Source organism: Condylostylus longicornis, unplaced genomic scaffold (genome assembly GCF_029603195.1).
Source record: "Condylostylus longicornis isolate FDR11 unplaced genomic scaffold, ASM2960319v2 ptg000145l, whole genome shotgun sequence".
NCBI classification, from domain to species: Eukaryota; Metazoa; Arthropoda; class Insecta; order Diptera; family Dolichopodidae; genus Condylostylus; species Condylostylus longicornis.
Genome location: NW_026578113.1, coordinates 2119621 through 2136348, shown reverse-complemented (window position 1 = coordinate 2136348; position 16728 = coordinate 2119621). Strand labels below are relative to the sequence as shown.

At 23.5% G+C, this 16728-nt stretch overlaps 1 protein-coding gene across 1 annotated transcript in view; it reads right to left on the bottom strand.

Annotated features, from left to right (window-relative positions):
• LOC129615700 (protein prickle) overlaps window positions 1-16728 on the bottom strand; it is a 205565-nt gene that overhangs the window by 114482 nt on the left and 74355 nt on the right. The window contains exon 2 of the mRNA XM_055531054.1: window positions 6130-6253. Coding sequence (XP_055387029.1) covers window positions 6130-6224 — 95 coding nt within the window. The 5' untranslated portion in view covers window positions 6225-6253. The remainder of the gene's footprint in view (window positions 1-6129; window positions 6254-16728) is intronic.

Sequence of the window (16728 nt, the reverse complement as noted above, 5' to 3'; positions counted from 1 at the left end):
ATAGCAAAAACTAAATTAAGAGAGAACACATTGAAAAAATTAATCATAGAATTAAAGTGTATGTAAATATTGCGGATAAAAAACTGGATAAAAAATTGAAGTGAAAACTGGATAAAAAAGTTAAGATTGAAATGTGTTTAAATGGCAAACTTAGTGTAGTTTGGAAAATATAAATGTTGCATGTGTTAAAATTTAATATTTTTGAAAATTGCGTAAATGGATTAAAAAAAAAAAAATTAAAACTGCAACGCAGTTGGTTTAAAATTCAAAAATAATTTTAATGGATTGTAAAAATAATTTTTTTTTTGCAAGATAATTGCATCTGACGCGTATAATGTAAGCAAATAGTCTTCTAGAAAATTTTCATAAATCATCAATTGAAATTTATGTTGAATTACGCTTGTACATTGATTGTAATTTTGCATTTTGAACTTGTTGATAGTCGAATATATTAATAGTCGAATCTGTTGCTAGTCGAACATGTTAATAGTCGAATATGTTAATAGCCGGACATGTTGTTAGTCGAACATGTTAATAGTCAAACATGTTGATAGTCTAATATGTTGATAGTCGAACATGTTAATAGTTGAACATGTTAATAGTCAAATATGTTAATAGTCAAACATGTTGATAGTCGAACATATTGATAGTCGAACATGTTGATAGTCGAACATGTTGATAGTCGAACATGTTAATAGTCAAACATTTTGATGGTCGAACATGTTCGACTATCAACATGTTTGACTATTAACATGTTGATGGTCGAACATGTTGATAGTCGATTTTCGAACAGGTTGATTATCTTACTCAAACACGTATATAATAATATGTATAATAATTATTATCGTTCTAAAAGTGAATTTTGTATAACAGATATTTATTATTAAAAAATAATAATAAATAAATATTTAATTATTTATAAACATCCTAATTCTATTTAAAAATATAGAAAGTAAAATTTTCTAATTTAATATGCAAAAATTAATAAAGATTTTTTTTACTAACATATGAGAGAATCTCTTTCGATTTTGTATATTTTATTCAAATAAATTCAACATTGAAAGTACCGCATAGTTATTTATCGCATAATTTTATAAAAAATTATTTCATCTTCTTTTACCTCTTATTTTTTTATTTGTGTAAATATTTATTATGTTTAAGAAAACTCTTTTAAACGGAAGCTAAAAAAAAGAACTTTGCATTAAGTCAAATGCATAGAAGCATTGAAAACCGATTTTAAATCATTAAAATAACTTGTATCAATTAATTTTGATAAATTTTACAAAATAATGCCCACTATATACCCACCATACAGTAAATATGCAAGAAACCATTTTCATATAAATTCTCTTTTATATGAATCCGTTGATTAATAGCAATACACTGAAATGAGAATCACTTAAAATGCATAAAAGATTAGACTAATTAATCATTTATTGGATATAAAAATTTTATTTATACAAACTACTGCGAAGCCGGAATTTAACTATAATTCCAATGTTTTTGTTTTTATTTCTGAATATTTTATGAATTTTATATATGCAACTATATAAAATGTTCTCTTGTAAATATTCATAATATGGTAAAGATGTTAAGGAAAAGTGAAAATTTAAATTTTAATAACTTAAGAATTTCTTTTTGATTCATTTTTCTTTTATATAAATGTACGTACATTCATACATATACATATACAGATTATATGTACGTATCAATCCAATTAGTATTCTTCCTGTTTTCTTATTATAATTTTTATTTAATCAATTCAAAATCTTAAAAGACGTGTGCAGAGTAACAAATTATAATCGATTTGTTTTTGAAAAAAACCAAAAAAAAAAAATTCATCATTAAAATAATGATTAAGATTGTATTCTGTTATACACATACATACTTGCATATATTGCGCTAAGATATCCTATTATTTTAAAACGCATCTATGATATTTGCTTACATGTGTATACATAATTATAGTAGTACATATGTGCCTATAAATATGAAGTAAAATAACAATAAATTCATATATTTTGTATAAGTGATTAATCTCTTATATAGAAAGTGATTAATCTCTTATACACAATCTCGATAATTTAAAATTTTAAAGATTCAATTCAATCACAAGCAATTGAGAGAATATGAGGCAAAAAAAAAAATTTCAATTAGAACAAAAACAACATGACATCTATGATTTTAAAAAATTAGTTATGCTTCCTTAGTTAGATTGTCTAAGTTGTTTTTCGATAGCTGATTTGCTTTTAAACAATATTCTGTAAAAGTATTTGTTAGAAAAATAAGACTATTATTGTATAATTAGATGATTTGAATTATAAAAATTTAATGAGAATTTTCTTTAAAATTCATTCAATAAAAAATTTTTTTTAAAGAACACACAGGTCTTATAATTTTCATTTTATTTGAATGGGAATATTAATTTGAGATAATTTTTTATAAGAGAAAACACTCAAAATTGTTGCAAATATTTTCAATTAGTTATACCAGTCGAACAGAATTTCAAACTAGAAGTTTCCCTGACTTCAAAAATGTAGTAAAACTGTCTTGTTACATAATTCAGCAATTGCAATTCATAAGCTAAATTGTGTATTAAAACTGTATTACGGCAATTTTGAAATCAATGTTTCTGTACTTATGTAATAAACAGCCGAAATAGTCATGCTAATAGAGAGAACAAAGTAAAATATTTTAAATAATAAGGGATTAAGAACACTTTTAATGGCGAGCCGATGTACGGAGTGAAATCCACAAGGAACCACGGTAGCAGATAGATCGTAAATTATATGAAGCAAAGCAAGAAAATAGTGAAACAAACAATACATATTCAATCAAGGGGACAACGGTGAAGTGAAATCAAAAATATATCTAAAGCGGAAATAAGAAAAATTGAAGCCAAATGCTCCTTAAAAGAAAATTGGCTAAAAATTCTTTTGTTACAGCAGTTTAAGAACAAAAATTTTTATGAAAATTAATTAAGAAATTCAGAAATTAGTGGAAAATTAAATTTTTCTAACTTATTCGGCAATATTTGAGTATTTAAGATTGAAGTTACTTAAATGAATTTTAAGTACCTATACATATTAAAATTAATATACTAATATCTCATAGTTCTATTTTAACGATTGAATTTCTATTTTTAATTATACTTTTAATGAAAAATAAAAACAAATAATAAAAATGTAGGCTCAATAACCCGTTGTTCTTCATAAATTACTATATCGTAATTTTATATGTAACAGAGGAAATAAATTAACACATGCAAATAATATGTATAAGATTACAGAGGAATGCAACATTGTTGCTCTTTATAAAATTTATATGTTATAAAAGCATGTTAGCTATAAAAGTTGATATTAAAGATTTATAAAATCAAGCATCTTAATAAGTGCGTAAGTATATATAGAAAATATTCAAAATACAGAAGTCTAAATAGTAATAAAATCCGAGATTTATGTACAGTAGGTAGCCATAATATCATTTTAATCTAGATAAAATTACAAAAAATTTAACCATTCAAATGATAAATTAAGAATTCGAGTTGTTGTAGTTGAAAAAATGCCTATGAATTTCATTGTAAATGCAAATGAAATTGAGATTCTTAGATTTTCATACAATCATTTGTAGAAATTATATTTCAATTGGAGAATCTTATACAATTTTAATAAAGAAATAATTGGAAAGGAAATATTATATTTTTAATTATATATATATATATATATATAAGTAGCTATTTATAAATTCAATTATATAGTTCAATTATATACATATAATATAGGAAATGTTTTATGTTTCTAATATACAAGATATTTTGTAATTTGATTTAATTTATAGGAGTCGACTTTATATAATTTCAATATAATCAGTGATTTTTTAATTTATGCTTATTTTAAATAGTTTTGATGGTTGTATATATGCGTATAGAGAAAATAATTATTCGTATTGTTGTCGGATATTTTGTTTTAATTATAATTTTCAAACTATTTATTATGATACCGATAATCTTTGAACTAAAATATGATTGTGGGAACTATTTTGTTATTGAAGTTTAATATTAAATAACACACATACTACTGTTACTACAATAAAACCGGTATTAAATGTAGATTTGATTTTCCTAAAATAAAATTATTAATTACTATTTTAAAAAATGAAATGCGAAATCAGTACAATACGACCATATGTTCGAGAAAATTAGAAAAAGAAAATGTTTCAATTTGTTTGCTTTTCTCTGTATCCGTCCTTAAAACTTCTATAGATATATATACACCTATATCGATTTAGAAGGCTATAGGCTAATTAATAGTAGGCAGTACGATTTTAAAAGAAATTCTAGTACACAATATGCTCTATTGGATATATTGTTGAGAATTGTATACAAATGCGGAATAAGAGGAGTTGAATTCGATTGGTTCACAAGTTATTTCTCAAACAAGTGTTAATTTACAATATACGAAGACATTAGGATAGAAACTGAAAACATAACATATTGGGTTAAACGAGAGATGTTCGTTAGGTCCAATGTTATTTTTCATTTTAGTATTTTCAGTATGCTGATGATTTAGTAATCGTTCATACAGATGCCTAAACAAGTGAAGAAAGCCAGAAGAATCGCCGGTATTTTTAAAATAATTGGTGACAGAATACCCATTTTTCTATCCTGTAGCATGTTTCATAGTTCAGTGACATATGCCATACAAATATGGGGTAATAAATTCAGCAAGAATCTAAATAAATTCCAAATACTGCACAATATATGGAACGAAATTTGTACCCGTTCCTCTTCGTTTTCAAGTTGTAACTCTTCAACATCTTAAAAATAAAGTTTTTTGCAGCCAATCATTCCAAAATCTTAGATAATTTTCAAATTTTCCAAAAAATTTCTAAAAATTTTTGTTTTATTCGTATTTTCTGTTTCTATAATTCTAAAATATCAGTACGTCATAGCACTTGTTAAGCCGATATATAATTCAGGGCCACTTTTCTATTTAAATTGTTCAAAGGTAGACGTAGGAAATCGAGAAGTTATAGTTGTGCGGTTTTTTTTCTGGAAATGAAGCTAAACATTTTGGTTTTAAATTGTTTTAAATTCCTTTTAAAATTCCCCTAGAAATATGCAATAAAATATATTGAATTGTTATTACATTAAATTGAAGACTCTATTTTATTAAATAGAGTCTTCATTGGTTTGTTTTTTTTTTTAATTCTGGAAATATTTTACTATGGAAACTGTTGTTAATTGCATTACAATTAATATAAATCGTATTATATTAGAGAACATTTATATTATTAATTGATATTTTACTAGAAAATCATCGAAAATTTGAAATTTATAGATAACTTTGGAAATAATTTTGTAATCTTTAAATGATCACAATTAATCAAACATTTTTTACAATTGATCGATTTCTTTGACTTCATTTTAAGAATCCCTAACTCGAGTACAAGTATTCTGACTACAATAAATTAAATTTAAAAAAAAACATTGCATAGAAACAATATTCTTCTTTATCAAATACCATTAAAATTACTTCATGAAATAATCCAAAAGTAACATAGCTAGTAATTAAAAAAATCTTATATTCATAAATAATAATTTTCAAATTTAAAAAGTTTCTTTCATAAAAAAAAATGTCAGCACAATAAGCAGATGCATTTTAATTTGAAAACACTTTTTCTTCTTTTTAGAATATTATTCAAATTATATTCTTTTTGCTAAAATGCAAACTATATTTTATTATACTTAGAATAAACTCAAAACTAATGGATAGGAAATTATGCCCCAAATTCATTTTAATTCAAAAATGAAAATGTCATAATTAAAAATTTCCAATTAAATTCAAAATATTCTTTTTGAATACTGTTATACATATAGTATATAATACTGTTCAAGTAATAATAAAATTCATTTACTTCAAAGATTCTATTTTACAGTCATAATTTTCTATATATATATAATATTTGTACAGATGGTAGATAAATTGACAAAAGAACATTTCAAATGTGAAAATATATGGAAAAATTCATTTGGATTTTCTTTTTTCGAAAAACAGAAACAATAAGTAAAAAAATAAAGGAAAAACTCTTATTAAGTGCATAATTTGTGCAATGAAATGAAATACTCACCTAGTTTTTATTTTTGATATCAATTTAATTAAATCTTGCAGTGATTCTGATTCTTCATTCATAATTTTATAAAGAAGAAAAAACAGAAAATTCATTGAATTTATTTAAAGTTGTTCATATTTACCTGAAATTAAAAAAAAAAAAAATAGAAGATAAAAATTAGGTCATTAATGTAAAAAAAATCAAAAAAAATTTTTAATATGAAAGTTTTTTTTTCTTTGCTATTCTAAAAAGGATATTTGCTGATCAGAGTGATCAGATAGAAAAACTCATCATAAAAATTATTGTTGCGAAAAAAAAAACAAATTAGAATTTTTATGAATTTTCAAGTAATTATTTTCGATTTTTGTTTTTCTAAATGAAAAAATAATTTTGTTTTTAATGATAATTTTTAATTTTGAAGAAAGGCTTATATAAAAATATAAGTACACTATAAAGGATTCTGATATTATGGAATTCATTTTTAAAAAAAAATTACAAATTTAGATTCCAATTTTGTGTTCTTAAACTATTTTTTCATTTAATGGCAATTAAGATTATTAAAAATTTATTTGTATTTTTTTCTATAAAAAATTTGTTTGTCTTGTCTTCATTTGTAGATAATGAGTGTTTCCTCTAGATTTATATTACAATTTTTGAATATACTGCAGGATGCCAAAGAATTTTATAACGATTGAAATCATAGCATTTAAAATTTCTAGAATATTCAAATTGTTAATAGCATGCAATATTCTTTTATCGGGAGTAAAATTGTCTTAAAAGCAAAAGAATCTGTTTAAATTTTAATAATCGTAACTGTTACGATGGTAATTTTCTTCTGGTTTCTGTCTCTAATAATTATTTGTTTTCCCTTTTTAATATATATGTATATATAAAGAATAGAGAGTCAAACAGTGTTAATCTCGCAGAATGTCATTTGCAAAAAAATTACATAGCAAAAATTCATAAACTCTAATATTCTTTGACGTTGCCGTCATGAATTCAAATTTTAACAATTAAAATCATTTAGAATCAATCTATGCCAGTTTTAGCAAGTATAATTGCCTTTATTCTTGAATTTATTTGCCATTCTTATAATTATAAGAATAAGCTTTATTTTCATATTTGACTGTCATTTACAAATTTAAAAAGTTAACTTGATTGGTATTAGATCGCCAGATTGATGACAAGCTAGGAAAATGCTATTGTCGGCAATTTTGAAAAAAAAAAATTATCGTCAGAAAATTTTTTTTTGTTTGCCTTATGTTTGTTTTCTCATTTCTACTATATTTTGGAATTTTATTCCAAAATTTTCATCCTCCAATTTAAAAAAAAAATTAATAATTAGATGTTAGTTTTTGAATTCGTTATGGCGAGCTCTCAAATTTAAAACTGTGCTCAAATTCTTAAAAAAATGAAAATAAATTAAACACGTCTTAGCTACTGAAAATAATTTTGAATCAAGTTGGTTCATTTATTTTACGAAAGTTTAAAAGTGCAGGTGTCGATTGGAATATAAGGACGATTTTTTTTTTAGAATAATTTAGGCAAAGAATTAAGGATTTTGACTTATGTAGTGTACATTCACGCGTAATAATAAATATAACAATACTATTACTTAATAATTCATTTTCAAGTATAATATGGCAAAACATTCCACCCCCGCCTACTTCCAAACAGTTTTAATACAAAAATTTTAATAAAATTGAACGTGTCGATTTAATGAATGAAATTTTTATATATGCGTTGTTAAAAGGTTTTTAAAAAAATGCAAAAATTCTATTCACTTATGGTCTTACATTATTTTTAAGAAAACTATACTAATACAAGAACTGTAAATCACAATTTACAAGTGCATTTTTATACAAAAAATTTATTATTGTTGCAAGCTGCAAGGTTTCAATGTTTTTATTACATATTCTCCTGTTTGTGATTATGTAAGTTTTGTATATGGTAAAGTGAAATGCACCTTACACATTACAGAATTTCATATTTAATATTATAAAATTTTTTATTTGTTGTTCTTGATTTTATTTCTTGAATGTATGAAATTTTATTAAAATTAAAATCAATAGTAAAGTAAAAAAAAAAACGAGCCATACAACATATGAGCTTCTCGCACACAAAACTATGTATAGAAACTCCTTTAATCACTTAAATAACGGTAGAAGGAGGAATTCTATTAAATCAAAAAAAAAAAAAATTACAAAACACTTTTTATGCACATACACATTAAAACTGCATCATAAAAACAACTCCAAACCATTAACAGAAATCATAAAAAAAATTTTTTAAAAAGCTTTTCAAATCCTTAAGTTAGAGTATGTATATATATATATATATATATATATTTATATACGAGTATATAAAAGAAGAAATAAATAGTACTAGTAGTTGTAGCAGTAGCAATGCTAGCAATCACATTTTATGTATATTTAGTCTTCACTAGTAAGGAAACTAGTAGGAATATAGGAATAACATTTACAGGACTTTAATTGCGAGCTTGTTCACATATTATTTATTATATTTTATATGAAAAATCTACCCATTTATAAAATTATTTTGTAATTCAAATAGCATTAAAGTAGTTTATCCATAGTTTACTGAAACAAAATATTCATCTAAATTATAAAAGTATTGCCAACCTGTACTTTGTAAACCGAATTTCATGTCACACGTCAACCTACCAACCCACCAACCTACATAAAGTATAAAGGACTGGAATAAAAGTAATTTGAAAGTATTAATTGAGGAGACCTTCAAAGCACTTTCAAATTGGAAATTTTTAGTTTTATGCGATTTTAAGAAGAAAAAAAAAATGGGTCTGGAAGACATTCTATAAATTTCATTTAAAAGTTTATAAAATTTTCTTATAAAATTTTGATCCCAACATAAGTTTTTGTCACTGAGTCTGTAACTGTCACTGAGAATCTCAGATTCCAGAAAGGTATTTCGAAGCCTATTAAGTATCTTTCGTTTAAATTGTCTTATTTAAACGAGAAGGAAATTTTGTACTGACTGCATAACGTTCAATCCCAAAGAGAAGTATGATCTATTCTAATTACACATTAGTTTTTTTCACATTGTTTTACACATTCAATATTTTGTTTAAATTCTTAAAAACTGAAAAATTTCCATTACAATATTATGAATTCGGTAACCTTAGTGTACAATCCAACCAAAAACTATCGAAATACATACAATGCGTACATATATAAAGGTGTCTTCTCTCTCTTCTGTATTCTTTTCACTCTCTCTTCAGAATCAGAAGTAAAAAGAGCACAATATCAATAGCATATACGAGACTGTGGGTATATAAAAACCTCAGTAAAGTTATTCTTGACAAAAAAGAAACAAAAACAAAAACCTCCCAACTCTTAAAAATCTATAAGTATAAAATGGTTATAAAAAATAAAAATAAAACAAAAATTGAAAGTGGTTTAGCTCCGCTAAGAAATTGTTTCTCATACAGATTTTTTTTTTTTTTTTTGAGGAATGGGGATGGTGGGTAGGTTAGGAAGAAAATAAATTGCAAAAAAAAAGTGAATGAAATAAAAATAATAATTTTTTTTTATTCCATCAATTTAGCTATGTAATCATCATTGTAAATACACAATACAATCATCATCATCATCATCATCATCATCAACATTTCTATTATACGATCATTATAAATTTCTATATAAAGCAATCATTTGTAAGATTTTCATAGGCTGGCAAGTATGCAAACATTTCTATTTTTTTCTTATTTGTAAAATAAAAAATGAGAAAAAAAAAACAACAAATCAAAAATCAAAAAGTGCACACACAAAAAAAAAATTTATATCCTTTTTTTTTCTTTTTTTGTTTTGTTCTTAATTTTTCTTCTTCTGTTCGATGTCATAAGCACATATGCACATATAAAAGGATAATACAGGTTTTGCGAGTGAATTATGATGGGATTTTTTTTTGTTTTACGACATTTTTATTTATTGTAAATTTATATAAGTGTATGTATGTGTTTAAGAATAGGTATATTTATGTAAATATTGTAAAACAAAAGTAGGCATACAAAATACCTTTACATAAAATCTCAGTTTCTATTTTTTGCATTTTTTGTCTTTTCTTTTATTTTGTTAAAATATTAAAATTGTAATTGTATAAAAAAATTGTGAGATTCATTGTAGGTACTTGTATGTAAAGTAAAAGAAAATTTAAATTATTGCTTGTCTTACCGATCATTTAAAAAAGTATAACGGTATATTGGCATTTTATGGTGCAACATACCGTTTCATTTTGAATAACGAATTCTAAAAAGGACTTCAGCCTAGTCTCCTATTTTTCTATTCAGTGATTTATGCAAAATAATATTTTATAATATACTTAACAAAAAATATTGCATATATTGCGGAGAAGCAAAAAAAAAAAAAATTTATTTCAACCAAAACATTTTTAAATTTTTACTAACCGCATTGCATATATTATCGGCGGTTATTTTGTAATGTTTTGCTGTTATTGTAACAATTGAATACAATATTGAACACAGGGTGGTCAAAAACAGGTGTTAAAGCTCTCGGGATATGACTGGTTTGGCGTTTTTCTCAGGAAAAAAAATTGTTCGATGGCGAAGGGAGGGGGAGGGTGGGTTTCATTATACATATCGTAGATTCATGGCTCTCTCCGAGACGAATAAAAATTTTAAAAATAATTACGAGAATTTTTTAAATAGAAATTAACATCTGGCCGAAAACGATATAGTAGTAGTACGTATAGACGAAATGCATTTAAAAAAATATATATATATATTTATATATAGTCATTAAATCCTTGAATAAAACTGATTATTATCACCGTATGTACCCTGCATCGTTTAAAATTACAAAATACCAACAAAATTGTGAATATCCTTAAGGGTGCATTCTTATAATTCTATAAAACCCGTCTGTACACATTCCTATACTCCTACATATTATGTAATAATCTTACGTACATTTATGCACATAATGTGAATATAATGTTTACTAAAAGTACCTACATACATAATAAAATATTTTAAAAGAGCGTCGAACCACATGCATATTGTACAAATATAAATAAAAGATGCTATTTTTTTTTTCTATTTTTATATTTTCCATTCTATTTAAGATAAACAGTAAGTAAGTAACAGTTTTCGTTTTTTTTTTAATAACCTGTCGGGTTAATGCGTAATATAAGAGATGGAGAGGAAAATTTTTATTTTTTTTTTTTTATTTTATACACTTGATAGACTGTAAAAAAAAAGTTTCAAGTTAAAAAGCTTTAATATATTTTTAAGAAGAAGAAAGTAAGATAAGTACGGGGAAATGCTATACGATATTGGGTAAGGGATATTTAATATATTTTTTTCTAAGGGAAGTCAAAAGAAGGTTGAAGTTGAAAAATCCTGGAGCAAAATATTTACAGTATATACGTACGTGTATATACATGGTGTTGTTAAATTTAAAGTGAGAAAAAAGTATGTGAAATGAGGCCAATTGAAACACACTGCTCTAATATAGACGCAAAATCAGAATAATAAAAAAAACAAGAAACAACGCAATCATTGAAGTATTTAATGAGAGCGTTAGATTTTTCCTGGCTAAGCTTATAAGAGATGCAAAAAAAAAAAATTTATATAGGATCATATACCATTTTTGTTTATTCACACGCTTTATTTTATTTATTCAGTCAGCTTTATAATCTACTCTAAATATCAATGAGAACAAATTTGCTTTTTTACAATAGTAATATTATGCGTGTAATATTTTTGATTAAATCATACACGTTCTAAATATTGCAGAATTCTGTTTCTGTTCTTTGTTTTTTTTTTTCTCAATTAAAATATTTATTAATTTGCATTTCTTCTGAAATAATATTATGTACTCGTATATACTTAGACAAAAGAGGATTTATTATGTGGTAAATTTGTAATATAGATTAAGTTTGTAATTATATACACGAATAGAATTAAAAAAGGGTTTTGAAAAATAATTAGGTCTATTTACTTTTGTTCTATAATACTGTATGTAATATATATAAGATTACGCGAACCTATTATATTTATTATTAATTAAAATATGAGATCTTTTCAATATTAAGTGTGTAATTGGAAGATTTAATTTTCTCAGTACTTAATATATGAGCTTATATGTAAATAGGTTATAAACAGAAATTGTTTGTATTATATTGTTTTTATTTGTTTGTATATACTGTTTTTATATGAGATTTTAGAGAAGAGAACAACATTTTAATTATACAAGGAAAAAAGTGGATTAATTGCTATTATTTCTAATTTGAAATTATATATGAAAGCAAATTATTAAAGCTGAATTAACCCTTTATTGCACGACTTTTTTTTTTGTTATTCAAAATAATTATTGTAAGTTTGATGTTTTGTCCCATATATTGCCGTACCATTAACATATTTATTGAATCGATTGTTATTGTTATAAAACTCCTAGTATACTATTAAACTTTTTACAATTTTTGAAAATTATTGCTATTTTTTTTCAATTGAGCCTTAGAAAATGAAGAAATTTAGAAAAGCAAAAATTTTAAAAAATTTCAAAAAATTAAATTTTCTTAAGAGATCGTTTATTTTTCTGATTTTATCAAAGAAAAACGGTAGAATATCATATTTGATATAATAAATCTTACGCTGTAAAGGGTTAATATGAACTAGAATTTCTTTTATTTAGAAAAAAAAAATGAGTTATTAAAATTGGGACATCGAAATAAAATGGAAAATATTTTTGAAGTCATACCCGCAAGGTACATTTGAAAAATAGTTTTGAACATATTATATTTTCTCTTCCCTCTCTTTGGTGTATACACGATATTCAACCCTATATATATAAGAAATCGTTTTCATAATTTAACTGTTCGAAATTTTTTATATAATCTTTGCCATTATATGAATATTAGCAGATTTGTTTGACTGTAATTTATATGAGGGTATCTGTATGCCAATCAAGAATAATAAGAGAAAAAATTTCTTGCTCAAAAGACTCCAGTTATAACAATTCAATGTCGAATTCTGGTAACAAAATATGAGATTGGTAAATATGATATTGATTAATATCAAAATCAGGAATCTTTGTTACAAAATTTAGATTTAGAATTCGCTATGCCTTAAAATTGTAATATTAGATTGTCAGATTTTTAAGAGAATAATATTATAAAAGTAATATTAGTGTAGCACAAAAATTCTACTAAAATTTTATTAAAATTTGTAAATTTTTTCATTAAAATATTGAATTACTTTAAGTTTTAAAGTAAAATTTTCCAATATTCAATAAATATTTTTAATTAACATTCATAACATTAATTTTAAATATTTTATAAATAATGTTTATTTATACAATAATAACCCTATTATTTTTTGACTCTTTATATATATATTTATCTTTTATTATATAATACTGTTGTGTTTCACTTTAAATATCACACACCTTAATATTCAGTTCCCATTATTTTTTTTTGTGATTATTGCATGCATTTTAACCATATACTCTTATATTATAACCTAGTCTTTATTTTATTATATAGTTAATAACAATAAATTCGTATATATATATACATGATATATACAATATCTTTTATACTATCATAATTTTTTTATATAATTATAAAACTAACACTAGCTATTTATTTTAATATTTAATATAAAATATTCTGATATAGAATTTTATTTGTATATGTGCTTGGTGATGGTGTTATACGTTATCTTTAATGTGCTATAACTTTAATATTAATTAAAACTATTTAATTCTATAATATATACCATTAAAATTAATAATAACCATTAAAATTAATTTTATTATTAATATCATTATCATATATTTTCGAACAGCAAATAACAACAACCAAAAAAAAAAACCGAAATTAATTTTCCACCAATTTTCCACAGCTCTATTTTAATAAAACAAAAATAAGGAAAATCCCATATAAAAAATGTTAAAACAGAAAAAAGTAATTAAATGTAAAAATATAAGAGAAAAAGGGCAAAATACAAAAACAAAAGAAAAAATAAAAATTGGTTTTTACCTTCTATTTTAACCACCTAACCTAATTAAATATTCAAGACACATCCATTAAGTCTTGTATCACTTTTACATAAACACAAAATTATTATGTGTGCGTATGAATGTTTTGTGCTTCTTACAATTTCATTTCTTCAATTAAAATCTAAAGTCTTACAAAATTTTTTATAACAAAACTATTGTTTTCTATTTTCTCCGGCTTTCATATTATAAAAAATGCCATTACAGTTCCACTGTATTTTATCATTCGCTCTCTTTTCTAGTTACTGTTCACATTTCGAACATATCTATTAAATTTTGTTTTCTTTTAACCCTCCTACAATCAATGATTCTTAATTTTTATTATTTTACACAATAATGGCGCTAATAAATAATAATATTCCCAAAAAAATAACAAAATTCTCCAATGGAATAAGAAGAAAACACCACACTGTTATAATAATTTTTAATACCACCACAATGTCTTTAACACCAAAAAAAAGTAACGAAAGAAGAAACACAAAGGAAATCACCAAAAAAATAATCAGCCAGTAAATATGCAACACATATCGCACGTTTTTAATATTTTTCTTGTATAGTTTTTACACCATAACCACAGTTATAAATTATCTTTAAGGAAATAAGAAAGAAAATACAAAAAAAAAAAAATAAAAGAAATTTGAAGAAATGAAAAAATTTTTTTTTTAATTAAATTTTCGATTTCAAATAATTCTGCCGATTTTTCTGTTCTAGTTTTCAAAATTTCGTAAAAACATAATTAAATTTTTCTTTAAATATTTTTATTATATATTTTTTTTAATGCGATTAAAAATAAATTCGTACGTGTCCGTAATGATTTTTGACCATATACTGGTTATTTTGAAATAAGAAATTTTTTTAAAAAAATCTATTTCAATTTTGCACGTTTTCTAATGTGGTGAATTTTAAAAAATTAATATACACAACATTTTCATATTGCAAGACATGTGTGTTTGAAAAAATATATGATAGAAAATATAATAATAATCTTAGTTGTTGGTTGAATAGCTATGGTGAAAAAAGGTTATGTACATTGTTTGAAAAATAAAAGAATAAAATAATAATTGTAAATATTGCATATGCGCAGGCTTAAGGAGAAATAATAAAGAGAAGAAAATATTTTTCAATTTTTTTTCACCTTAGATTTTGTTTTGTTTCTTTTTATTTAAAAAAAAAAAAGATGCTTATAATTCAACACGAATTTTAAATTCAAATCAAATTGAAGTTGAATAAGAAAATGCAAAAAAATAAATTTAAGAGAATTTTTTGTATATGATTTTAAGAGAAAAAGAGAAAAAACACAAAATGGTTTTTGTATATGATAAAAATTAAATTGTATTGTTGAATTATTTAAAAATTATTAAAGGAAATTTTGTAATAGAATATTTTTGCTGTTAAAGGTGAAATTTGATTTAAAAGAGAAAAATTTATTAATAGTAAAATGAATTTATGGTGTTTTTCATTTTAAATATTTTATAATTGGTGATTATTGTTGAAAAAAAATTATTATTTTGATTTAGTAGGAAATAAAATTTTACAGATGAAAACATAAGAACAAACTAAAAGAATAATAAAAAAACGGTGGACTTGAAATAAATAAAGAGAATATAAGAGGCTTCAAATTCTTGAGATCAATGGTAAATTTGAATAATTTGAAAAATAAAAATATTTTTCCTTAAGTTTATTCTGGAAGACGTGCATATTATGAAAATTTGTAATTTTAAAAAAGTCTACACTTATTTTACAGATTTTTTTAACAGATTTTAATGTTATAAATAAAATATTATAGAAACTGACTGAAATTAAAGAGAAATATGTATAAATCTAATCAAAGGCTTTTATTTATTAGAATAACGTGATTTAAGCTAATAACGTGAATGTAATAAGTTGCTGTGTAAAAATATAAGGACATAGAAGAGATTATAAAAATTTCCTTATTGGTGAATATTATTTAATATAAGATTTTTAACATTTTTTTTTGGGTTTTCCTGGATGTATTGTTTATTTTTAAAAATTTTTTTAATTAAATGAATTACCGTTAATTGAAGACGAGACCCAGAACAGTAACATGATTGTAAATAATGTAATAGGTGATCATTATTACCTTGTTTGAAGAGAAAAAATCAACTAAAAAAAGAAAAAAAGTTTATTAGGCTGGAAAACTCTTTTTCGCTGTAATGACTGCTTTTCCAAGAGGAGTTAAGGAGTAATTATGCATCATATCTGAAATTTTGTTTCAATTTTTCTGTACAAATTTCTTAAATCCTATTAAAATATTATTTTATCAAGAAAAGATTTCCAGTTACGGTAAATGCAACATCAGTCTAAGAAAAATGATATTTAATTCATATTATTTTTTTGTGTTTTATTTTTTTTAATACAGGTGTTAAAAAGCATCGAAAGACAAAGGTAGGTGGACCCAAACTGTTGTCAAATCTATAAATATACTTTAGACCAACCTAAAACGCACCGGAATAGTTATAAACTACCAAAACTAGTTAAACTGACTAACCATTAGTTTTGCTCTATCATGTAGACTTAATCATAGGTTCTCGTTTGTTTC